This window comes from Gorilla gorilla, chromosome 8 (assembly GCF_029281585.2).
Source record: "Gorilla gorilla gorilla isolate KB3781 chromosome 8, NHGRI_mGorGor1-v2.1_pri, whole genome shotgun sequence".
Lineage (NCBI taxonomy): Eukaryota > Metazoa > Chordata > Mammalia > Primates > Hominidae > Gorilla > Gorilla gorilla.
The window spans coordinates 105,769,716-105,795,700 of NC_073232.2; the positions used below are offsets into that span (position 1 = coordinate 105,769,716).

At 41.5% G+C, this 25,985-nt stretch overlaps 1 protein-coding gene across 2 annotated transcripts in view; it reads left to right on the plus strand.

Moving 5' to 3' along the window:
- The first annotated feature begins 3,053 nt into the window (after positions 1-3,053).
- CEP55 (centrosomal protein 55) overlaps positions 3,054-25,985 on the plus strand; it is a 32,482-nt gene continuing 9,550 nt past the window's right edge. Inside the window, exons 1-7 of one of the 2 annotated variants that reach the window (XM_019035618.4) lie at positions 3,054-3,418; positions 6,530-6,724; positions 9,603-9,878; positions 13,483-13,551; positions 21,872-22,022; positions 23,395-23,708; positions 25,337-25,408. In XM_019035618.4, coding sequence (XP_018891163.3) covers positions 6,542-6,724; positions 9,603-9,878; positions 13,483-13,551; positions 21,872-22,022; positions 23,395-23,708; positions 25,337-25,408 — 1,065 coding nt within the window. In that variant the 5' untranslated portion in view covers positions 3,054-3,418; positions 6,530-6,541. Of the gene's footprint in view, positions 3,419-6,529; positions 6,725-9,591; positions 9,879-13,482; positions 13,552-21,871; positions 22,023-23,394; positions 23,709-25,336; positions 25,409-25,985 lie in introns of both variants that reach the window. The other variant, XM_055352507.2, reaches the window with a different exon arrangement.

Below are 25,985 nucleotides of genomic sequence, written 5' to 3' on the forward strand. Positions count from 1 at the left end.
AACAAAAAATCCCTGCTAAGGAGAAATCAGATTGAAAGGAGACAGAGTTCATTCATTTCTTCTTGTTCTGCATTTAGAGAACATTTATTGTGTGCATTCCAGTGCTGTGCAATAGAAATATAGTATGAGCCACATTTATCATTATGAATTTTCTAGTCACATCAAAAAAAGTAAAACACATTAGGTGAGATCAGTTGTAATATGTTTCATTTTACCCAATATATCAAAAATACTATCATTTTAACATGTAATAATATAAACAAGTATTAGTGCAATATTTTACATTCTTTTTTCATACTAAGTTTTTGAAATCTGCTGTGTATAGTCACACACCTCAATTTGGACATAAAATCTTCCTCAGAAATACTTGATCTATATGTAGATTTCATAAAATTTACAATTGAAAAAACAGGTTTTTGTACCCAGGTTGTTCCAAACATACTTAAAAGTTTTCCAATAAAATAATAATAATAATAAAAAGAAAAAAATAAGAAAATCAAAAGTTTTTCAATAAATGAACTTTTAGTTTTTAAATTAAGATTAAATAAAGTTAAAAATTCAGTTTCTCAATAACAGTGGCCACATTTCAAGCACTCAGTAGCCATCTATGGCTAGTGCTACCATATTGGATAGATCAGGAGGGACCTTTCCATCACTGCAGAAAGTTGTATTGGACAGTGCAGATCTACACGCTGGTGAGGCCCTGTGTGTTCATTAGCATTGCCTTGGAAGATGTAACCTTCAAAGGTGATAGGTGCTGTAACCTACAACAGCCTCCCTATTTCCATTTAATATCTTTAAACCCATTCAGCAGCCTTTTGATCCTGTTTTGGTTTCCCAAGAACAGGTTCCTACTGGGAAGAAAATGAGCTCACCTGCTGAGATAAATATCTAGTCTGCTTGGCTGTTACATTTCTCTTTACATGAATAAAGATAAGTTTCCCAATCTTCATCCTAGACTATCCCTGAGTGAACTATCAACATCAAAGTACTTGTGAGATCTTGTGGAAACTACCAGCTCTTCACAACCTCATGACTGGCAGCCCCTATCTGTAAAGAGCAAACATTAATTTTCAGGGCTAGCAATGGCAATTAGGGAACTTAACAAGCCCCCCAGGCCAATGAGCCTCTTGTTTGCTCCTCTTCCTCAAGGTCCCCACTCACAGGGTGACCTTTAGCCAGAAAAGAAGGTCCTGGAGGGCGGGTGTGGAATTGGAGTGTCTGGCACAGCAGGCCTGGGTGCTGGCTACCCAGGTGCCAGTCCGCCAGGTGCCACCTCTCTCCAGGGTCCCTCCTCCCTCTCCCCCATTTTCTGCTCCCCATTTGGCTTGAAGGTGAACAGGGAAATGTTTTTCTCTATATCTCTTTAAGAATCTTTGTAAATCTCTGTGGAAATTAATTTTGCCCCTCGACTCTGGGCAATGAATAATGTTCACACGATGATTTATCTTTTGCCCTGATTTTTCCCACCCTAATCCCACCTGATACTTTAGTTCACCTTCCCATCAGAAATGGGAGCTCCTTGGAAGCAGGTACCAAACGTCATCTTGCATTCTGTTTTGGTTTTGTTTCTCTGATTCTTTAAAATTCCCCACATGGTTTTCTCATCCATTCTATTCAGTAACATTTGAGTGTTGCCTTTTGTTTAACAATGGCTAACATCAATTGAACATTTACTAAATGTTAAGCATTTTACATGAATTTCTTTCATTTAAAAAAATTTTAAGGTTTTAAAATTAGAGACAGGGATTGGGTGGGGTGAGAGTGGATCTCTCTGTGTTGCCCAGGCTGGTCTCCAACTCCTGACCTCAAGCAATCCTCGCTCCCCGTCCTCACGTAGTGGTGGGATTACAGGAATTAGCGATTCCACCTGGCCGGATTTCCTCATTTCATCCTTATAACCGAGCTATGAAGTAAATATTATTATTTGCATCATTTTACACATTGGGAAACCCAGGCTCAAATAGGTTAAATAAATTTATCCAAGGAGACACATCTAGTCAGGGCAGTAAGGAATTAAATCTAGAAAGTCCTAATCTAGAGTTTATAACCTTTGTACAATATTGTGTACCTAGGATGTTTTGCTACTGTGTATCTACTGTTTTAAATCTCCAGCGAGTTTATGCTGGGTCTAGGAGAGAAAGGGAGGCCCTGCTAAACACTTCATGTGCTTCTTCTCTCAGCAGTAACGTTCTCAAAGCGGCGAATCAAGAGCTAGAATCGATCAATAGATAGATATCAGGCTGGAGGGTAGCAGTCTGGTCTGAAAGCCCGTCCGCTAGCATTCATAATCTCAGCGTTCAACCTGGGCGTGCCTCTCAGCTCTCCCGTTAACACTCCCTCCTGTGCTGCTGATTTTTGGCAGTAATCCCAGCACTTTAGGAGGCCGAGGTGGAAGGATCACTTGAAAGCAGGAGTTCGTGACCAGAGTGGGAAACAAAGTGAGACCACCACCCCCCCGCCACTCCGCTGTCTCTATAAAATTTTTTAATAAAAAATTAGCCGGGCGTGGTGGCGTGCGCCTGTGGTCTCAGCTGCTCGGTAGGCTGAGGCAAGACGATCGCTTGAACCCGGGAGACTGAGGTTGCAGTGAGCTATGATTGCACCACTCCACTCCAGCCTGGGCGACAGAGTGAGACCCGAGGGGATGACAAGGGGGCTGTGCTCCTTTGTGAAATCCCGTTGTCCCAGGGCAGGAGGGGCCGCACTTCACACAGGGAGAACCTATGCTCAAGAGCGCAGAACTAGTTCGCCCGGTCCATCGTCACTGGTTTTATCCCATTAAAAATAGTAATTTGCTTTCTCCTAAAAGCGTATAAACACAAAACCAGCCCCTGACTGCGAGACACCAAGCTTGTTTAGGTCTAAGCCCGCAGAGAACCCCCGATCCCAGAATTAGCTGGCGGGCCCGGGAGGAAGTCTTCCCGCCCTCTGTCCCGCCCCGCGGCCCCCGCCACTTCTCGGCCCGCCCTCAGGTTTACTCTCCGCCCTTCAAAGGCGGCAGCCAATCGGGGAGCCGCGTCCCCGCCGCGCGCGCGCTGCTCCTCCTTCTTGCGGGCCGCGCCCAGCCGGCAGTGACGTGCCCCGCCCTGTAGCCGCGGGATTCAAACTCCCGGAAGCGGCATCCGCGCCTAATGGTGTGACTCGGCCGACGCGAGCGCCGCGCTTTGCTTCAGCTGCTAGCTGGCCCAAGGGAGGCGACCGCGGAGGGTGGCGAGGGGCGGCCAGGACCCGCAGCCCCGGGGCCGGGCCGGTCCAGACCGCCAGGGAGGGCGGGTCAGTGGGAAGATCGCGTCCGCGGGATTCAATCTCTGCCCGCTCTGATAACAGTCCTTTTCCCTGGCGCTCACTTCGTGCCTGGCACCCGGCTGGGCGCCTCAAGACCGTTGTCTCTTCGATCGCTCCTTTGGACTTGGCGGTGGGTATCATCTCCTTACAGATAGGCGCAGAGAGGCCAAGTGACTTGCCCAGGGTCTTTCGTTAGGACGGCTTTTTCCGATTGGCAAGCACTTTCGTTGTGTGTTCCTCAAACATCGTTATTTTAGAAGTGAGAAAACTTGTGCCTTTTTTTGCAGTTTCTCTTTTCCTGTCTGTCTCCTCAAGTGAGATTTTATGTGGGAATTTTTAAAGATTGGCGTCGCCTTGTAGAAGATGCGGCTTGTAATTGATGCCTTGTACCGTTTACTGGATGGAAGCGCGTGTTTGGTTACCTCCTGTCCAGCATGACTTAGGTCACTTCAGCTAATCAACCAATCATTTCTTTTCTTTTTTCTTTTTTTTTTTTTTTGAGATGGAGTCTCGCTCTGTCACCCAGGCTGGAGTGCAATGACACGATCTTGGCTCACTGCAACCTCTGCCTCCTGGGTTCAAGCGATTCTCCTTCCTCAGCCTCCTGAGTAGCTGGGACTACAGGCGTGCGCCACCACGCCCGGTTAATTTTTGTATTTTTAGTAGAGACAGGGTTTCGCCATGTTGGGCAGGCTGGTCTCGAACTCCTGACCTCAGATGATCCACCTGCCTCGGCCTCCCAGAGTGCTGGGATTACAGGCATGAGCCACCGCGCCCGGCCCCAATCAACCAATCATTTCTGAGGGCTTGCTGTTAGGCTCTGTGGGTAACAACAACAACAACAAAAAATCAAAGTGCAGTCCTTGAAACAATAGTTGAACAATTGAAAAAATAAAAGGTTAGCAGGGAGTGTAATTGGGTACCAGATTGTGTAGGGGTGGGGGTGGGGCAGCTATATCATTTGTTAGAGTTCACAGAGGGAAGGCATGCTGAGGAAGGTTTGAACTGTGGGAACCCTGTGGATGACTGGAATAGGAAATACAGGGAAAGGTGGCCGGGCGCGGTAGTTCACGCCTGTAATCCCAGCACTTTGGGAGGCCGAGGCGGGCAGATCACTTGAGGTCAGGAGTTCGAGACTAGCCTGACCAATGTGGTGAAACCTCATCTTTACTAATAGATACAAAAATTTGCCAGGTGTGTTGGCGCGCACCTGTAGTCCCAGCTACTCAGGAGGCTGAGGCAGGAGAATCCCTTGAACCCGGGAGGTGGAAGTTGCAGTGATCTGAGATCGTGCCACTGCACTCCAGCCTGGGCGACAGAGCGAGACTCTGCCTCCCCTAACGCCCCACCCCGCCAAAAAAAAAAAAAAAGAAACAGAAACAGAAAAAAGAAAATACAGGGACAGGAGGTTGGTGGGACTAGGTGGTGGGGGAGATCCAAACGGTCTGGGCCAGAGGCTAGAAACGGTAGTCATTCATTCACTGCCAGAGTTTCTGTGCAAAGGTTAGGAAGCAGATGTTTGGGGGTTCTTTCACGTTCTGCAGATCTTTGTTTCCATCATTTTGTGTCTCAATGACTTGGTAGTAGTTTTCTGTCCTACGACCCACGATATCAAGTCAACAGTGTGTTATCAACAGAAACACATAGGAAAGAACTTCCTGTGGCAGCAGGTGACTGAGAGACGCCATAACCTTGCATTTCTTCAACTGATGGATGAGCTACCGCAATCTTTCACCTTATAATGGCAAAAATCCAGGACTAACCTTTTGATAGATGATTTCTTCTACTCAATCTCCACAGTTCTAATACGTTTAGACGTTCTGATTTCACACAGGACAATCTTAAAAGTCACTTCACTACCATTCTAAGGTCTCTCCTGTTTTTACTGATATCATTTATCCCTGTACTTCTCCTGTGTAATATTTATTACAGTTTGAGAATTCATGAACCCTTGTTTGTTTCCTTGTTATTGCCTGCCTTTACTACACTGAAATCCCCATGACATCAGGGAACATGTCTTTTTTTTTTTTTAAACCAGTTTACACCCAGCATGTATTAGGATGCCTGGTAAATAGTAGGCGCTATAGTAATTTTTGAATGCACTAATGGGCTCATACTCCTTTATATCCTTTAATCACATTGCCATTATTTTATCTTGGGATACATGAAGTGGAAAAATGTTTTTTAACCTCCTTAATTAGAGTTACTTTTATATACTATTTATATGCATTGTATGCTTCACTAGATTTTTGCCTGCTAAAGTTTATATTATATACTCATTTCTAAACTGTCATCTAGTACTGTTAGCAGATACTGAGTTTCTCCTTACTTAATTTAGCTCCTTATTCTTAATTCCTTTCATGCCTGACTCCCCTGAATGTTATACCTCTTTTCCTGTGAATGTCTTATTTTAGGTTCTCTTCACTTTTTCCCACTGCTCTCTCAGATGATTATTAAGATAGATCTGAACTAGGCTATCTTCTAAAACAGAGGACCTATGTTAAGTAAGGACATTTCAGTGCCTATATGCTCAGAATTACATTATTTACCAACAGCTTTTTATTTTGGGCCAAGATATGTCCTTGATTGTGACCTACTTCTTTCAGGCTTTATTTAATGGTTGGAGACCCCTTCATTGTTTTTTAAACAAAACTTTTCCACTAAAGAATTACACATATAATTACACATATAGAACACTACACAAAACATAAATGTACAAGTTGACTTTTTTTTTTTTTTTGAGACGGAGTCTTGCTGTGTCACCCAGGCTGGAGTACATTGGTGTGATCTCGGCTCACAGCAACCTCCACCTCCCGGGCTCAAGCGATTCTCCTGCCTCAGCCTCCCCAGCATCTGGGATTACAGGCACCTGCCACCACGCCTGGCTAAGTTTTGTAGTTTTAGTAGAGATGGAGTTTCACCATGTTGGCCAGACTGGTCTCGAACTCCTGATGTTGTGATCCACCCATCTTGGCCTCCCAAAGTGCTGGGGCTACAGGTGTGAGCCACCGTACCTGTCCCAACTTGACATATTTTAGAAGGTGAATACTCCCATTTATCTACCACTGAGATTAAAAAAAAAAAGTTACGATACCCCAGAAGCCTCCATCCATCTTTCTCCATACCCCGCTGGTTTGGATATATCATTTCTATTTAGAGCAGATAGGTTATTAGACCTGTTTCAAACTTGAGATTTAAATTTTTAAACTCAGAATTATACAGTTGATTTTTATTTTTACAGACCATTTCAGAGATGTCTTCCAGAAGTACCAAAGATATAATTAAAAGTAAGTGGGGATCGAAGCCTAGTAACTCCAAATCCGAAACTACATTAGAAAAATTAAAGGGAGAAATTGCACACTTAAAGACATCGGTGGATGAAATCACAAGTGGGAAAGGAAAGCTGACTGATAAAGAGAGACACAGACTTTTGGAGGTAAATGGTCTTCTGATCCTTTAAATTGTAAGCTCTCCAAGAAAGCGATGCATGAAGATTTCCTGATGCTACCTTCTTACTCTTGCCGTGTTCCCTGTCTTGTCCAGTTGATTAGTTTTGGAAAGCTGACGTTGGGTTTAGAATCTTAAATTCCTACTTTGACTTTGCCAAGTCTTAGATGTACTTTAGTCATTACTAACTTCTCACCTTTTAAATGTAATGGAGTATGTGTTTTGAGGTTACCAGGTACTAAGTTTGTTTTGGAAATAAAGACATTGTGATTAATAGCTTTGCACCTTTAACATGGTCTGTTTCATCTTTAGTATGCTCTGTTTTTCAGTTATTTAAAACAAAGTAATAACCTAATTCATCATTCTTCCTATAGCTTCTTGGTAATTTAGCTTAACTACATGAATATTCTTGATAACTTTTGTTATGCTGTATTTAAGATTGTGAAACATTCTGGCTATTTTCGCTATTTTTAAATTGATAGCGTAACTTAGAAGCATTCGATTTTCCATGCTTTTTTTTTTTGAGACTGGGTCTCAACCCTGTTGCCCAGGCTGGAGTACAGTGGCGTGATCATAACTCACTGCAGCCTCAAACTCTGGGCCTCAGGCGATCCTCCTGCCTGGGCCTCCCAAAGTGCTGGAATTCCAGGCATGAACCACTATGCCTGGCCATTCCATGCTTTTTTGGAGTAGTATATTACTCGTTGATGTACTTTAAGGATACTGTGCTGGGCTTATATCTCTTTTTTACTGTGGGAGAGGAGAAAATATTTACCCAATAGTTATATAATCTGGTTTTCCTGTTAATTTACTAAATGTAAAAACTCAAATCTGTCCATTTCAGAGTATTAAATAGTGTTCAGATTTCCTTATTTAAAACATATTTTATCATGCATATTGGCTGCTATCCAAGTAATTCTGGTTTTCAGGCTTTTGAAGGAAAAATTATTAGATGTGTTGGCATTTACACTCTGTTCAACTATATTTCAGATTCCCTAATTTATAATTTGTTATGGCATAGACAGTAAGGAAGTTAGGAACTTATTAGAACTAGAGGGACTTAAAAATGTAATCATAAATATAATCACAAATTTGGATTTAATTATTTTGCAAAAGTGCTTTTATTGTTTGTATTTAGAAAATAAATGGTTAAGGCCGGGCACGGTGGCTCATGCCTGTAATCCCAGCACTTTGGGAGGCTGAGACAGGCGGATCACCTGAGGTCAGGAGTTCAAGACCAGCCTGGCCAATATGGCGAAACAAAAATTAGCCAGATGTGTTGGTGTGCACCTGTAATCCCAACTACTCGGGAAGCTGAGGCAGGAGAATCGCATGAACCCAGGAGACAGATTGCAGTGAGCTGAGATCGCACCACTGCACTCCAGCCTGGGTGACAGAGCAAGACTTCTGTCTCAAAAAAGAAAGAAATAAATAAAATAAAATAAATGGTTAAACAGTATACCATTTGATTTATTTAAATTATCTAAACAGGCACATAATGAAACTGATTTATTTTTTGTAACAACATACATTGAGGTAAATGCTTTTTCAAGCACTGAGAGAACAGTCATCACCAATCCACAGATATGAAGGTTAGTTTGCAATCTGGTAAAGGAATCTTATTGCTTTCCTGAGAGATAGCTTTCCATTTCATTCCACTTTTTGAGAAGAACTGGGTACTTTGTTCCTTTATAATCAATTGAAATTAAACTTCCTATAACTTCTACCCATTTGTTCTAATTGTGCCTATTAAGGTTACACAGAACAAGTCTTATTTTTCCTATGCAAACTGACAATTTATTAGATATGTAAGGAAATTTTGCTTCCTCTTAACTTTTCTGCAGACCAAGCTCATATTCTTCAGCTTTTCTGGCTTCTTACCATCTTGAACAGTTTTTAGTTTATTCATATCCCTCCTGAATTATGCACTTAGAATTGAACACAGTATCCTAAATATGTTTTGGAAAACACAGATTGAAATAGTAGTGTTACATCTACTTAGCTGGATACTATACTCCATCAAAGCCTAAAATTGTATGGCTCTGTTATCTGTCTCATACTACTGATTTGAGTTAAGCTTGTGGCCAACTAAAATCTCCTCATTATTTTCAAATGAATAACCATCCCCCTTAACTTAAATTTTCCCCATTTTATATTTGAACAACTGCTGCTTTTTTCTTCCTAAATGCAAGTTTTAACTTCATGCTGTTTTGACCCTGTTAGCCTATAATTTTAATAATTATTTCTATTATCTTTTTATTTGACTTTTTCCTTTATGCCAGCAGCAGTTTAAAAAACATTACTTATGTATATCTTGTGAATCTTTGAAGATGTTAAGCATTCCTTTAGAGATCACCTTCTAGATTCAATACTGAATCATTTATCGAAAGTAAGCAGGTTAATGAATGCATCCCTCTCCTGCTGAAATATTCTGTAACTTTTAAGTTCCACTGATTCAAATTCATTAAGGAGCATGTATATCTTGTGTGGCCCACTTTTAGCTCTTAGTTTTTACAAGATCCAGTGTTATGGAAGAATGATTACCAAATACTCATGGGGAAAGCTAGCCCTTTAGCTTTTTCTCACCACCCTTGATAGAGGTGGTTTCTCCTTTCTTCGTGTCTGTGCTCATTTTTTAATCTGTCTTAACTACAGCACTTACAACGTTGCATTAATACATTGGCTTACTTCTCTGTGAGCTATCTGAACATCAAACTTTGGCTTCCTAATCTTTTTTGGCCCTGGTATTTAGCATAATGCTGACTTGATAGATAATAAATGCTTCATAAATGCTTGTTGAAGTATATATTGTTTAGCTAGATGTTTGACCTGGCTTTGTTCTAAGATTCTTCTTAGTTTATGTCCAGAAAATTCGAGTCCTCGAGGCTGAGAAGGAGAAGAACGCTTATCAACTCACAGAGAAGGACAAAGAAATACAGCGACTGAGAGACCAACTGAAGGCCAGATATAGTACTACCGCATTGCTTGAACAGCTGGAAGAGACAACGAGAGAAGGTGAAAGGAGGGAGCAGGTGTTGAAAGCCTTATCTGAAGAGAAAGATGTATTGAAACAACAGTTGTCTGCTGCAACCTCACGAATTGCTGAACTTGAAAGCAAAACCAATACACTCCGTTTATCACAGGTGCTAATCATTTCTTTAAACCCAGATTTTTTTTTTCTTTCTGATACAGTTTGTAATTCTTAGGAGGAATGAGTTTGTTAAGACATGCTTCCCAAATGATGAGACAAGTGATTAGTATAGTATACTAACAGGTCACTTCACTTTTTTTAATAGCCCAGTCCCTTCTCTATAAGCAAAAATAGTTAATATGGTACCCTCCACTCCTTGTACCATTGATTTGCCTGGAGGAATATTCAGAAGACAACATCTACTGTGTATTTACAATTACCAAGATTTTTTTGAGCTCTTATTTCTATAGTTTGTATCATGAAAACAGTAGGCTTCATTTTTTTGGTTATTTTTCATATTTGAAACATACAATTGTAATATCAAGTATACTATTCCTAACTGCACTTGCATTTTCTCCCCCTTTTGTTTGAGAGGCACTAGCGTCATAGAAAGAACAAGGATACAGAAATAGACATGTGAGTTCAGATCTTGGTTTTGTACTTGCCAGCTCTGTGACTCTGAACACATTTGTTAACCTTTATAGCCTTAGAGACAATACTAGACTTCTCCAGACCCCTGTTCTAAATCTTAGTTTCTTTTTTTTTTTTTTAAACATATAAGCTAAACCTGAGTTTCCACATCAGTAAAATCAGGATAGGAATACTGATAATTAAATGTAATTATGTATGTAAATTGCCTTGCATAGTACCTAGTATATAGTAGGTATTCGGTAAATGGTTACTTACTGATCAGACCTTTGATTCTTTTGGAGATTTGGAGATTCGAATAATACTAACATTAATATCATCTATAGGCTGGGCATGGTGGCTCACGCCTATAATCCCACCACTTTGGGAGGCCAAGGCAGGCAGATCACCTGGGGTCAGGAGTTTGAGACCAGCCTGGCCAACACAGTGAAACCCCATCTCTACTAAAAATACAAAAATTAGCCGAGTGTGACGGCACGCATCTGTAATCCCAGCTATTCGGGAGGCTGAGACACTAGAATCGCTTGAACCTGAAAGGTGGAGGTTGCAGTGAGCCGAGATTGCGCCACTGTACTCCGGCCTGGGTGACAGAGTGAGCCTCTGTCTCAACAACAAAAAAAATCATCTATAGAAGAAAATCTGTAGCTTTCAAATATATCTCAGTGCTGTTAAGGATCTTTCTCTGTACTTTATTTCCCATTTAGGGGAGATAGTGATCAGACCTATACATTTATGTGTATTTTCATAGATGGGCGTTTGAGTGTTTCTGCAGATGAGTTCAAAAAGGTGAAGTTTTTCTAGAGAATTTCCACAGAGCTGAAACTCATAAAACGTTACAGTCAGATTCAAAGTAGCTGACTAAAATTTTTCTTTGAAGTTCAAGAGTTAGTTTCTCCACTTTTGGAATGTGAAATACAAACTTGGTGGAAATTATAATTTTTAAAATTTTTATTTATTTTTTATTTTTTGAGACAGAGTCTCATTTTGCCACCCAGGCTGGAGTGCAATGGCGCAATCTCAGCTCACTGCAACCTCCACCTGGGTTCAAGTAATTCTCCTGCCTCAGCCTCCCAAGTATTTGGGATTACAGGCACCTGCCACCACGCCCTGCTGATTTTTGTATTATTAATAGAGACGGGGTTTCAACATGTTGGCCAGGCTGGTCTTGAACTCCTGACCTCAGGTGATCCGCCTGCCTCAGCCTCCCAAAGTGCTGGGATTACAGGCATAAGCCACCGTATCTGGCCTGAAATTATAATTTTTAAAAATGTATTCTTATAATAATTTTGTGGGCTACTCGTATTGATTTCTGTATTAACTAGTATGTCTGACTTCTATAACAACTTCCAAATGTCAGTGTCTTAGGCAACAAATATTTATTTTTCTCTCATGCCAGTCTAGTCCGGATTGGAGTAGAGGAAGCTTTGCTCCACAGAGTCATTTGACTCCAGGTTTCTTCCTTCTAGTGGCTCCACCTTCCTTTAGGGTGGGGTTCCCCACCAAGTCCTCTGTATGTAGCTGTGAGATGGAGCCTGTGGAGAACTGCCTAGGAGGGGTCTGGGGCCAGGCCTGGTATTGACATATCTCACCTCTGCTCACATTCCACTGGAACATGGCTCCACTAACCACAGGGAAGGCCGGAATCAGTCTACAGTGTGCCCAGGGTAAAAGGAAAGGGATTTAGAGAACTATCTTTGTCATAGTTTCCACCTCGAGGACTGAATTGAGAGAGAGAAAGGGCTACATATTAAAGTGAATGAATAGAGCATCTTTGGAGAAAAATAATTTTTTTGAGCTTCTTTGCCAGTTTTCACAAGTCTCTTACAGCTATTAAAAGACTGAAATACAGCTTTTTCTATGTTTGTTGGCCAGCCTGGCTACCTAGCCACCCACTTCTCTTTCATTCCTCTGAGAAAATGAAAAGAGGAGAGAAATAATTTTTGAGTTCCATATAATCTATATGAACTAATACTAATTAATAATTAATACTTTGTGTTTTTTTTGAGATAGAGTCTTGCTCTGTTGCCCAGGCTGGAGTAATTTTTGTATTATTAGTAGAGATGGGGTTTCACCATGTTAGCCAGGCTGGTCTTGAACTCCTGACCTCAGGTGATCTGCCTGCCTCGGCCTCCCAAAGTGCTGGGATTACAGGCATAAGCCTGATCTTGGCTCACTGCAACCTCCTCCTCCCGGGTTCTGCCTCAGCCCCCCGACTAGCTGGGACTACAGGCGTGCTACCATGCCTGGCTAATTTTTGTATTTTTAGTAAAGACGGGGTTTCACCATATTGGCCAGGCTGGTCTCAAACTCCTGACCTTGTGATCCGCCCGCCTTGGCCTCCCAAAGTGCTGGGATTATAGGCGCGAGCCACTGCGCCCGGCCTAATTAATACTATTATTAATACAAAACATGATTCTAGAAACAAATTTTTACCTTTTGTTTGACAATTTAATGTCTTCTAGGTGTCATTTAAATAGCCTAGTTGTTTTGTGTTTGTCTTTTTGGTAAAAATCACTGGGCTATTCATATGCACTGAGGGCTATTCTGGCAATCCTGGGGTCTAGAGGACCGCAGAAGTCAGATTAGATAGAAAATCTCAGGATTTCCAGTCTGTTTGGGAAACTTCAGGGGATCTTAATTTTCACAATGGTTATCTCTGGTAACTCTCACCTGGCTTGATGGTTTACCACCATCTGCTAGATCTGGATTTTTTGTTTTCTTTTTTTGAGACAGAGTCTCACTCTATTGCTTAGGCTGGAGTGCAGTGGTGCAATCTCGGCTCACTGCAGCCTCCGCCTCCTGGGTTCAAGTGATTCTCCTGCCTCAGCCTCCCGTGTAGCTGGGATTATAGGCACCAGCCACCAGGCTCAGCTAATTTTTCTTTTTGTATTTTTAGTAGAGATGGGTTTTTGCCATGTTGGCCAGGCTGGTCTCAAACTCCTGACCTCAAATCATCCACCCTCCTTAACCTCCCAGAGTGCTGGGATTATAGGCGTGAGCCACCGTGCCCAGCCTAGATCTGGAGTTCGGGATGCCCCCGTGAGTTATACTGTATTATTATGGTGAATGTAATGAGGCAACTTCTATTGTGGAATGTCTGATGTTAACTAATGTTGGATTATTTACAGACTGTGGCTCCAAACTGCTTCAACTCATCAATAAATAATATTCATGAAATGGAAATACAGCTGAAAGATGTAAGTTCATTTCCTTTTAAGTTATGGGTAAAGAGGGCTAATTCACTTATTCTTAAGTTTTACAGAAATTGGCAACATTAATGCTGTGACAGAAAAACTGAATGGTTTGAGAGCTTCATTTAAGTCTCTTTCTATACATTCAAGAATCATTTCTTCTAAGCATAGTCCCTTTTTTTTTTTTTTTTTCCTGAGGCAAAGTCTCGGTCTGTTGCCCAGGCTGGAGTGCAGTGGCATCTCGGTTCACTGCAACCTCTGTCTCCTGGGTTCAAGCAGTTCTACCTCAGCCTCCTGAGTAGCTGGGATTACAGGCACGAGCCACCACACTCCGCTAAGTTTTTGTATTTTTAGTAGAGATGGGGTTTCACCATGTTGGCCAGGCTGGTCTCAAACTCCTGACCTCAAGCGATCTGCCCACCTCAGCCTTTCAAAGTGCTGGGATTACAGCTGTGAGCCACCATGCCCAGCATCATGGTCTCTGTAGGGTAGACAGCCCTAGAAATCATCACTGCCACCAAATACCTCAATAACATCCCTTTTCTATCTAAATCTAATTTCCCTAATTTGCCCAATCATTTTATTGTTTCTTGTTTTTTCGGTATTTTTCTCTTTTTGAGATGGAGTCTTGCTCTGTTGCCTAAGCTGGAATGGACTGGTGAGATCTCAGCTCACTGCAGCCTCCACCTCCCAGGTTCAAGTGACTTTTCTGCCTCAGCCTCCCAAGTACCTGGGATTACAGGCACCCACCACCACGCCCAGCTAATTTTTATTTTTAGTAGAGATGGGGTTTCACCATGTTGGCCAGGCTGGTCTTGAACTCCCGACCTCAGGTGATCTGCCTGCCTCAGCCTCCCAGAGTGCTGGGATTACGGGCGTGTGCCACTGTGCCTGGCCTCCATTTTATTATTATAATGTAATTTAATTTGTAGTATCTTCTCTTTTGGTTTATCCATGCAAGATGCTCTCTTTGGTTTGAATACTTCTCTTGAAACTAAGGTTTGCTTTCATAGGTTGAAAAGGAAACGTTCTTTGTACACTTAGTACTTCCTTTCTCTAGAATTTGGTATGAGGTTATTTTAGTTATACAGTAAAGCTGTATTATTGCAAACTGATATCATAAATGGATTGGTGGGTTTTATTGGGAATGGAATAAATTGAGGACACAGGACTGCTACTTACAGTGTATTTTTTTCAAGTTTTAGAGATATGAAGTATAAAGTTTCTGACTTAAGTGTTAGGTCAGTATGTTGGTATTTTGGTTCCAAAAACATTACTGGCATGTCTATCCTGATATAAGCATATTCTTAAGATTTCTGTTTTACTTCATCTATCAAGTATCCTTTGAAGTCTTTTTGATCTTCAAAAGAAGAATTTAAATCTCCTGGATGTCTAGCCAGGTGCCAAGTACTCTTATCAGAATACGTAATTTACCTAGAGGTAACTGGAATGAAAAGGCAAAATTCTGTGTCTTATTACACTGAAGTTTGTTATTCTATGTATATCCATACCTATGCATTAGATGCGCATATTTAGAAATATCTTACACAGCTCCTGCATTCCTCTTTATTTACTCCACCTGCACCACAATGGCTTTCCAGCTACTCCTTGAATAAACCACCTTTTCTCTTTCTGTTCCCTCTGCCTGGGACACTCTTCCCCAGATATCTTCATGATTTCCTCCCTACCTCATGCAGGTTTTTATTTAAATGCCACTTTCTTGGGGTTGGGGGAGGACAGAATGGGGGCTCCCTGACCACTTTATCTAAAATTATAGCTCCCAGACAATTCCTATTCCTTTCTCCTGCTTTTCCCTCCTCATCACATACTACAGCTAAATTTACAGTCTATTTAACTTCTCTTGTCTAATGTTCGACCTTTCCATCAGAATAGAAGTCATATGAAGGAAGGATTTTTGCATGTTTTGTACACTGCTATATCTTCAGTGTCTAGAACATTTGAAAGAATGACTGGATGGAATCTTGGGAAGTTTCTTGAATTTTACTGGTGTCTCTTCTAGAAAAGTACCTGAAAATAGATGCCATTATCTTAAGCTTACATGTGCTTTTTAGGCATCTCAGTGCTAACTGCTTCAGATATCACCTGAGGGTATTTTTAGATAATGATGATTCTTTTTTATGAAATTAACTTTGAAATACTACATATGTAAGCCCAAGCTTTTTGTTCTATCTTCTCAGCTTCTTTAAGGGTCACATTGTGCTTGTCTCCTCTGTCTTAGAAAGGCATTTATACAAATGGGGTAAAATTTAACCCAACTCTTCTACAAATGGTGGTCTAGACTGAGCAAGATTCACAGACTCTAATATGCTAGGTCTGGGGTAGTGCCTGAGTTTTCTGCATTTCCAGTAAACTCCTAGCTGCTGCTGCTGCTGGCCCTTGGACCACCCTTTGAGAACCATTAACATTATTATTATTATTATTTTGAGATGGAGTCTCACTCTGTCACTCCGGTTGGAGTGCAGTGGCGCGATCTTGGCTCATTGCAACCTCCGCCTCCTGGGTTCAAGTGATTCTCATGCCTCAGCCTCCTGAGTAACAGGGATTACAGGTGCGTGCCACCATGCCCAGCTGATTTTTGTACTTTTAGTAGAGACAGGGTTTCGCCATGTTGGCCAGGCTGGTCTCCAACTCCTGACCTCAGATGACCCACCTGCCTCAGCCTCCCAAAGTGCTGGGATTACAGGTGTGAGTCATTACACCCAGCCAGAATTTATATTTGAGGAGCAAGAAGTGGTTTAGCTCTGGTTTTCCCTTTGGAATTTCAGCAAATCTTTGAGACCAGGGGGAAAATTGTAGTTGGAGGACTTAGGGAACATGGAAAGAGACATCTCACTTCTTGCAGCACTGACACTGGCACATTATTTGGCTTTTGAGAGCTCAGCAGTTCTAGTTCCATCACCCTCTCAAAGTTCGCAGAAACTTCCTGTAGAAGCTTACCCACGTATTTTCAGAATTAGTATTTGTTATATTTAAATAAGCCCTAAAAGCTACGTACAGCTTCTTTAGGCCCAGTTGTATCATTGTTCAGTTACCATTTCGCTCTGGCCGACAGTTGAAATAATTACGTAGAGTTAATGTCGTAAGCATTGTCAAATGTCAGTGCTTTTAGTATTTATTTAAGCATTATGTTAGTATAAACTAGACAAACCAAATAGCCAAAAGACAGTTTTAATAGGCGTTTCTTGCTCTTAAATTCAAATATCTGAATTTTAAGCATAGAACTTAGGGAAGATAAATAATAATTGTTTTAAAATTATTTTGTCTGCAAACATTCAAATTAACAGAAAAGTTACAAGAATGAGTATGATAACATAACATATAACGCCCATATCCCCTTTACTAAAATTCAACCGTTGTTAACATGTTACCCCATTTTGCCTCTCTTTTTCCTCTTTCAACCCTCACCCACACACATATACACGTAGTATTTTTTTCTGAACCATTTGAGAATGAATTGTACATATCCACAGCCGTTTAAACCCATATACTTCAATGTGTGTTTGTTCTCCCATCCAAGTACTAACCAGACTCAACGCTGCTTAGCTTCCAAGATCAGTCAAGATCAGGCGCGTTCAGGGTGGTATGGCCGTAGACTTCAATGTGTATTTCTTAAGAACGAGGATACTCTTGCCCACAACTATAGCACAGATAGCAACTTTAATAAATTTAACATGGATACAATACTTCTATCATCTACCATTCCTACTGCAGTTTTGTCAATTGACCCACATTTGTTATTCCTCCAGTATAGGCTAACATTTTAATCTATGTTGGTTGGAATTTTTGTCTACAGAATATTTAGTGGATTCTTGTCAAACCTGGGGGAAGACCTTTATAGCATTCCACAGGACTTTTTTTTTTTTTTTGAGACAGAGTCTCACTCTGTCACCGAGGCTGTAGTGCAGTGGCACGATCTCAGCTCACTGCAACCTCTGCCTCCCTGGTTCAAGCGATTCTTCTGCCTCAGCCTCCAGAGTAGCTGGGATTACAGGCACCAGCCATTGCGCATGGCTAATTTTTTTTTATTTTTAGTACAGACGGGGTTTCACCATGTTGGCCAGGCTGGTCTTGAACTCCTGACCTCGTGATCTGCCTGCCTCAGCCTCCCAAAGTGCTGGGATTACAGGCGTGAGCCACCGCGCCCGGACTCCACAGGACATTTTATTTTGCCCACTTTTGTTCTACATTTTTATTGGTAACTTGGAGGAAATTGTTAAATGCATGCCTAACAAACGTATAGATGACACAAAGCTGGCAGGCATATCTAATGAATGATGTTTGACTCTAAAAACTCAAAACTAATACTATCAATATTTATGATAGCTATCAACTCCGTGTATTGATACTGATAGAAAGCCGATGCACACAGTGAGAAGAGGTGGCATAAGGAAATGTTTATTGAGGGAACATCGCCATCATGTGGCCTTTTAGAATACTACCCCTTGAATCTTCAACTAACATGTATTTTTGTTTCTCATACTTAAGTGATGTATGGTTCCTTTTTTTAATTAATTAATTTATTTTTTTGAGACGGAGTCTCGCTTCGTTGCCCAGGCTGGAGTGCAGTGGCACAATCTCAACTCACTGCAACCTCCGCCTCCTGGGCTCAAGTGATTCTCTTGCCTCAGCGTCCGGAGTAGCTGGGACCACTGGCGCCCGCCACCATACCTGGCTAATTTTTTGTATTTTTAGTAGAGACGGGGTTTCACCATATTGGCCAGGCTGGTCTCGAACTCCTGACCTTGTGATATGCCCGCCTCGGCCTCCCAAAGTGCTGGGATTACAGGCGTGAGCCACTGCGCCCAGCCGGTTCCTTTAAAAGAAAAGAAAAATAAAATAAAATAAAATTGGCCTGGCGCAGTGGCTCACGTCTGTAATTCCAGCATTTTGGGAGGACAAGAAGGGCAGATCACCTGAGATCAGGAGTTCGAGACCAGCTGGGCCAACATGGTGATACCCCGTCTCTAATAAAAATACAAAAAAGCTGGGTGTGGTGGTACACGCCTGTAATCCCAGCTACTCAGGAGGCTGAGGCAGGAGAATTGCTGGAACCCGGGAGGCAGAGTTTCCAGTGAGCTGAGATCATGCCACTGTATTCCAGCTGGGGCCACAGAGCGAGACTCCGTTTCAAAAAAAAAAATTGGCCGGGCTCAGTGGCTCATGCCTGCAATCCCAGCACTTTGGGAGGCCAAGGCGGGCAGATCACCTGAGGTCAGGAGTTGAGACCAACATGGTGAAACCCCATCTCTAGTAAAAATACAAAATAAGCTGGGTGTGGTGGCGCATGCCTGTAATCCCAGCTACTCGGGAGGCTGAGGCAAGAGAATCGCTTGAACCCAGGAGGTGGAGGTTGCAGTGAGCCAAGATGGCACCATTGCACTCCAGCCTGGGCAACAAGAGTGAAACTCCATCTCAAAAAAAAAAAAAAAAATTCATGACCATTTAATTTTGACTTAAATTATTTGTATTAAAATACTACTTAAATGTGGACAAATGTAAAATTTAGTATAAAATTAGGTATCTTTAGTATCTAACACACTATAATTTATAGGTATTTGGATATACATGTGCATTGTGAGTCGTACAGTGCTTCCTCTCTTATCAACTAAATTTAAATCTGATCCTGGGTTTCTCATGAGTCCTTTCTTTTGAAAGATGCATAGGTTCTGAGTAAGAACCTCACTGGGGATGGCAGTGGAGCTGAATAAGAGAGTGACTACTGCAGCCTGTTTTAAGATAGGCCAGGAATCCTAGCAATCTTCTCAACTGTACTAAGTTCACTGATTATTTTTCCCAACTTTTATGATTATTTTTCCCAACTTCTATTACGAAAAATGTCAAACATACACAAAAGTTGAAAGAAAGTATATTGAACAATCATATATCTACCACAAAGTTTCAATAAGACAGACTCTTTAAATCAAAAATCAAATTACTACAGTGAAAACAGCCATCCACAGAGCTTTACATTATTGACGATATATAATACAAAATGGATATACAATATCTCCACTTGACAAATGGACTCTTAAGCCATGTAAAGAGGACTACTGTTCCCTAATGGATGCAGAGAGAAAAGTGTCTGGTAAAGTGGCTGAGGCTCCTGGGCTAAGTCTTTGATTTTAGAGACTGTTTCTGTCTTCCTAATCATTTGCTAATTCTATAGCAAACAGACACTGAAAATCCTTTAAGTGCCATACCCAGGAGCTTTGCTCAAGAGTTTGTAGGGTGCTAGTAGAAAGAGCCTAACAAAGCTTAGAGAAACTCTCTAGACTTAATAAGAGTTTCCATATATGTAGATCTTTCTGGATATGGGACTCAATCAATGTCTTTAAAGGATGGAAATTCTTACTGGAAAGCAGTTGCCCTGATAGACACCCAAAACCTTTAAGCTCCTTATGTCCTCTTCATTGTGGAACTAGAGGTCTGGAAAGAGTGGCTGCTATAAAAGGAAACACTATATTATATTGTCAGATTGAAATTAAATAGAAGAATTTTATCTATGCATAATAGATCATTTTAAGAGCTACTGTGTTGTTCTCCAAATAGTAATCAGAAATCTGTATTCCACTCTTGAAAAAATGAGCTTTGCTGATACTGTTATAGGTTCTTCGAAGTTCAGATTACTATGAGCTCTGGATTTATAGCAAGTCCTCTGGTGTGAAATGAACTGGTTACAATCCCTGCCATACAAAGCTTCTGTCTTCACATGGCCTCATTCTCTATGTATATCTGTGTGTCTGCTCCTTTTTATAAGGATACTAGTCATTGGATTTAGGGCTCACCCTACTCCAGTATGGCCTCATTTTAACTAATTGCATCTGCAAAGCGCCCCCCCCCTCCTTTTTTTTTTTTTTTTTTTTGAGACAGGGTCTCACTCTATTGTCTAGGCTGGAGTGCAGTGGCGCAATCTTGGCTCACTGCAACCTCCGCCTCCCGCATTCAAGTGATCTGCTACCTCAGCCTCCCAAGTAGCTGGGACTACAGGTGCGTGCCACCATGCCCGGCTAAAAAATAGAGACAGGGTTTTGCCATGTTGGCCAGGCTGGTCTTGAACTCCTGGCCTCAAGTGATCCACCCGCCTCGGCCTCCCAAAGTGCTGGGATTACAGGTGTGAGCCACTGCCCAGCCCACAGACCCCATTTCTGAATAAGGTCATATTCTGAGGTTTCAAGTGGACATGAATTTTGGGGGACATTATTCAACTCACTGTAAGTATGAAACCCCTATACAAACAGGTGAGTGACGGCAGCTTGGAGTTTTTAATTGGGTTATAAAAGATCATATAAAGGATGAAAGTTGGTGGTAAAGAGAGAAGGTAGCTGTTAAGTTTGATCCTCTAAAGAAGACACTGAGATAATGTTAGGAGTGCAGACGGTTTATTGGGGAGCAAGATCTGTGCAAGGAAAAAGGAAGTAGTTATGCCAGGGAGAACATCAGACCATGATGAAAACCTAACAAGGTCTCTGTCACCCCATGGGGGGCTCCAGAGCAGAGAGTGCTGAAAAGCAGAGTCCTTGTTGGGCAGCAATAGTTAGGCACTTGTTCATTTGTTGGCTGGGGCCAACCCAGCTCAGCTTAAAAGCTGACAGGGACTTGAAGGAATTAACAGATGGAGGCTGTCAGCTAATCAGCTAATCACTCACCATGCAGTTGGGCAGAGATCCTCTTTTTTTTGTTTGTTTTTTTGAGAGACGCAGTTTCACTGGAGTTTCCAGGCTGGAGTGCAGTGGCATGATCTCGGCTCACTGCAACCTCCACCTCCCGGGTTCAAGTGATTCTCCTGCCTCAGCCTCCTGAGTAGTTAGGATTACAGGCACGCGCCACCATGCCTGGCTAATTTTTGTATTTTTATTAGAGACAGGGTTTCACCATGTTGGCCAGGCTAGTCTTGAACTCCTGACCTCAGGTGATCCACCACCCTCGGCCTCTCAAAGTGCTGGGATTACAGATGAGAGCCACCGCACCCAGCCAGCTGGGCAGGGCTCTTGAAGGGGGATTCTGAGCAGTTCATCTCCGTGTCTGTCACAAAAGGTGTTTTAGTTTACAGAGAATGACATGTACGCACACACAAAGCAAGTTGTGTACTGAAAAAAGCAAACAAATGAACTTAATCCCACATAAACTACGATGGTGTCATGTTGTTATATATTCTGAAGGCATGTAACATAGAATGGTTGCCCAGAATTAGTCTATGAGCCATAGAGTTTTTGTTGGAAAAGACTACATCACTTGGACTCTCTTGCCCATTTTAAGATTTTGTTTTTTTATTTTACTGTTGATTTTCTTTCATCTTCCCATTAAGGCTCTGGAGAAAAATCAGCAGTGGCTCGTGTATGATCAGCAGCGGGAAGTCTATGTAAAAGGACTTTTAGCAAAGATCTTTGAGTTGGAAAAGAAAACGGAAACAGCTGCTCATTCACTCCCACAGCAGACAAAAAAGCCTGAATCAGAAGGTACTGACTGGTATAAAAATGTTCTCTAGGGACAGGCCTGACATTTTCCAAAAGGAATGATTCATCAAATTTAGATTTTTATAGATATGTGTTAGAAAGTAAAATAAGAGCAAGTCTTATAGCCCTGAAGTAAGAAATACCATTTTTGCAAGTTTTATTTCCTAACGTTTTCAGATCAAAAGAAAGTACCAACACAGGCTAATGGGTGATCTTTGGCAGTTCTGAAATCACATTCAGTTCTCTCTACCCATGAATGTCCTTCCCCTTCTTCAAAGTCCTTCTCCAGCTTTTACTTCCCCCAGAGTTGGCCTTGCCACAATTCTCTTTTCACTTTGCTTCCCTTCAGCACTTATTCATATCAACCCCAGGAGAAGGAATGCCTTTTTTAGATGATCCTTAAATCATTTGAACTTCAGGTATGGAATTGAGATGAAATTTCTCATTCACGATGCTGTCTTTTTGCCAAGCACTTTGCAGTTTCCCTTACATAGATCTCAGTGGAGTTTTAGAGCAACCCTAAGAGGCGGGGCAGGAAAGGTCAGTATTCTCATTTTACAGATGAAGAAATAGGTTTAGCAATTCTAGATGACAAGCTAAGAAAAGAAAAATGAGAAACTCCATGCAAAGCTCTCCTTAAAAGACTGACAGTTTGGAGGGGACCAAAGCCTTGAATTTTATAGAGAAGTCTAAAGAAAGGGGAACAAGACTCAGAAGATTGGAGAATCATATTTGAATACTTAAAACAAAGCTAATGCTAAAAAGAAACTATAAATGTCTCTGGAGGCACTTCAAAGCTGTCAGCCCTAATGGCACTAAAGTTGCTTCTATAAAATATGTGTTTATGTAAAAGCAGGATTTTAGTTATGGGCTAAGTCTAATTTCTTTTCTTTGGTAATACAGTTCTCTCTCTCTCTTTCTCTGTGTGTCTGTTTTATCAAAGCAATATAAGCACTTGTTAGAATAATGTAATAGTTAAGAAGGACCTTGCCCTGTCTTTCCCATCCCAATCCCCATTTCTTCCTCCCATCAGGCAACTGCTCTTAATATTTCTATTTTTAATTTTGATAGTTATCTCCACATATAAATAATGAGCTTGTGTTCCTATTTGTTGATTGAACTTCTTTAGACTTTCCCTCCCAACAGAATAGATGTTACTGTTTTTAGTTCTTCTATTTGTGAGTTTTATAACTTCAAATAATATACCTGAACTTGTTTTTTATTTCATCAAATATCAACCATAGTCCCTATCTCTTGACTTTTCATGTTGTAAACTAAGGAAATAGTGTGATTCATTTAGATGTTTGATGTTTCACTTTTCAGGAATATTATTTATTTTATAAAGTGAGTTGTGCCATAATGTTGTTTGTCATAGGTTATCTTCAAGAAGAGAAGCAGAAATGTTACAACGATCTCTTGGCAAGTGCAAAAAAAGATCTTGAGGTTGAACGACAAACCATAACTCAGCTGAGTTTTGAACTGAGTGAATTTCGAAGAAAATATGAAGAAACCCAAAAAGAAGTTCACAATTTAAATCAGCTGTTGTATTCACAAAGAAGGGCAGATGTGCAACATCTGGAAGATGATAGGCATAAAACAGAGAAGATACAAAGACTCAGGGAAGAGAATGATATTGCTAGGGGAAAACTTGAAGAAGAGAAGAAGAGATCCGAAGAGCTCTTATCTCAGGTAAACTTAACCAGATCCATAATTCAGAGTGTTCACCGAACACTTTCTAAGTGTCAGGGACTATTTGAACACTAGAGAACTGGATAGGGACAAAACAAATTCCTGCCCCTCATGGGAGTTATATTCCAGAACAGAAACAGACCATAAACAATAAATAAGGAAACTAAAGAAAATGCAACAGGGTGACATGACAAAGGGAAATTGGGGACCAGTGGAGGCCTCTCTGAGGAGATGGCATTTGGACAAAGACCTGATGACGAGGAGGACCCATTGAGGTGGGTGACTTTTCCTCTCAATGGAGGAAATTGTACACACACAGGCTCTGAGTGAGGAGGAGGTCAATATATGTGAGAAGCCAAAAGAAGAAGTGAAGTAATGAGAGGAATCGAGGCTGATTCCTAGACTGGCATCTTAATGGTGATGATATGTGCTCCAGTGAATTCACATGGCATCTTCCATGTTCTTGTTATGCTCATAGCCTTATGCTATGGTATCATAATAATGTTGGAGTTACTACGTTAGGATTATTGGAATTGAACAGTACTTTGATGGAACTCTTTAATTTAGATTTTGCTTTGCAGCCTGGCGTCATGGAAGGAACATTATTTGGAATCCATGCCTAGTCTCTAGTCCAGGATATATGGCCTTAGGCAAATCACCCAACTTCTCTGACTACTCACTGTTTATTCCCTTGTCAAATTAATAATAATCTCTGCTTGCCATATAGGGCTTTGGTGAGGGTCAGTTGAGAGAAGGTAAAAGTGCTTTGTAAACTAAGCAAGGTAAATGCTAGTTATTGCTACTATTTTAATAATAATTTTTAACAGTCCTACAAAAGTTGAGGGTGCTGGTGATGGGACAGTAACAAGTCCATCTATAACATTTGCCATCTTAGTCTTTTTTTTTCTTTTTTTTTTCTGAGACAGGGTCTTGCTCTGTCACCCAGGCTGGAATGCACTGGCGTAATCTCAGCTCACTGTAACCACCACCTCCTGTCTTCAAGTGATTCTTGTGCCTCAGCCTCCTGAGTAGCTGGGATTACAGGTGCCCACCACCACGGCTGGCCAATTTTTATATTTTTAGTAGAGATGGGGTTTCGCCATGTTGGCCAGGCTGGTCTCAAACTCCTGACCTCATGTGATCCACCTGCCTTGGCCTCCCAAAGTGCTGGGATTACAGGTGCAAGCCACTGTGCCCAGCCTGCCATCTTAGTCTTTACCACTCACACTTCTTCTGTCTACAGGTATGAGCAGTGATACTAGGGAGAGATTAAGTGCGCTGATTAAATTTTGCTTCAGCTCTGGCTAAGGGCCCAGCACTGCCACCCATGTTATCCTACTCAGAAATGTCAGAACCTCCAGGAAAGGGGACATGGCTGCTGCAGAGTTCAGTGCTGTTTATCAGCATTCAGTCTGTGTGCCTCAGGGAACTCTCGGCAAGGGTGGTGGTATACTGCTTAGCTGCTGGCATAGATAGCCATCAGATGGCCAGCTGGAATGATTCACCCCTGACTAGCAGGTGTTGTCCTGGTTAGAGATGTGAGACTTGTGATGTGAGCTTTTTGTGCATCCCAGGTCAAGCCAGAAAAGGTTGGATGTGACAGCATTGGTTCTCTTTATGTCCTACAGGTCCAGTTTCTTTACACATCTCTGCTAAAGCAGCAAGAAGAACAAACAAGGGTAGCTCTGTTGGAACAACAGGTACTCATTGGGGTTGCTTCTAAATTCAATTCTGCCTGTTAGAAAATGCAGTTTTTCCTCATGTTTATGCTGTTCTATGGAGAACCATTTGAAAGTTGTGAAAAGTGTCTTTAAAAGACTTCAATAAAAGTCTTTTTTCTTCAATAAAAAAGATATTTCAAGAGACTCTGCTAGCCACTTATTCCTGTTGCTGACCTTAGGCTAAACAGATTCTTGAGGTGTGATGGCAGTTTTCTTGACAGGTAGATGTTGGCCTTGGCAAATTTTGCTCTTCCCCAGTGGCTGTAGTTCCTAGCCTAACAATGTCTCCTAATTAGGGCTACCTTATAACTTCAAGCAGAACTTGGAGAGACACCATTTAGTCTCAGAATGTATTATAAATGGTGTAAAGCAGAGATTTTTAGTATATTCCAAACCAGGGAATAGCTATCTCTTTCCCTTCTCCTTCTTCCCCCTTAAAAAAGGTGGATAGGGAGGAGTAATTCTAATCAACAACTTCTTAAGCTGCTCTTCATTCACCTATACCTCAGCATTGACTTTGCTCCTTGGATAAACCAAATCCTCAGCCATAAGCTGC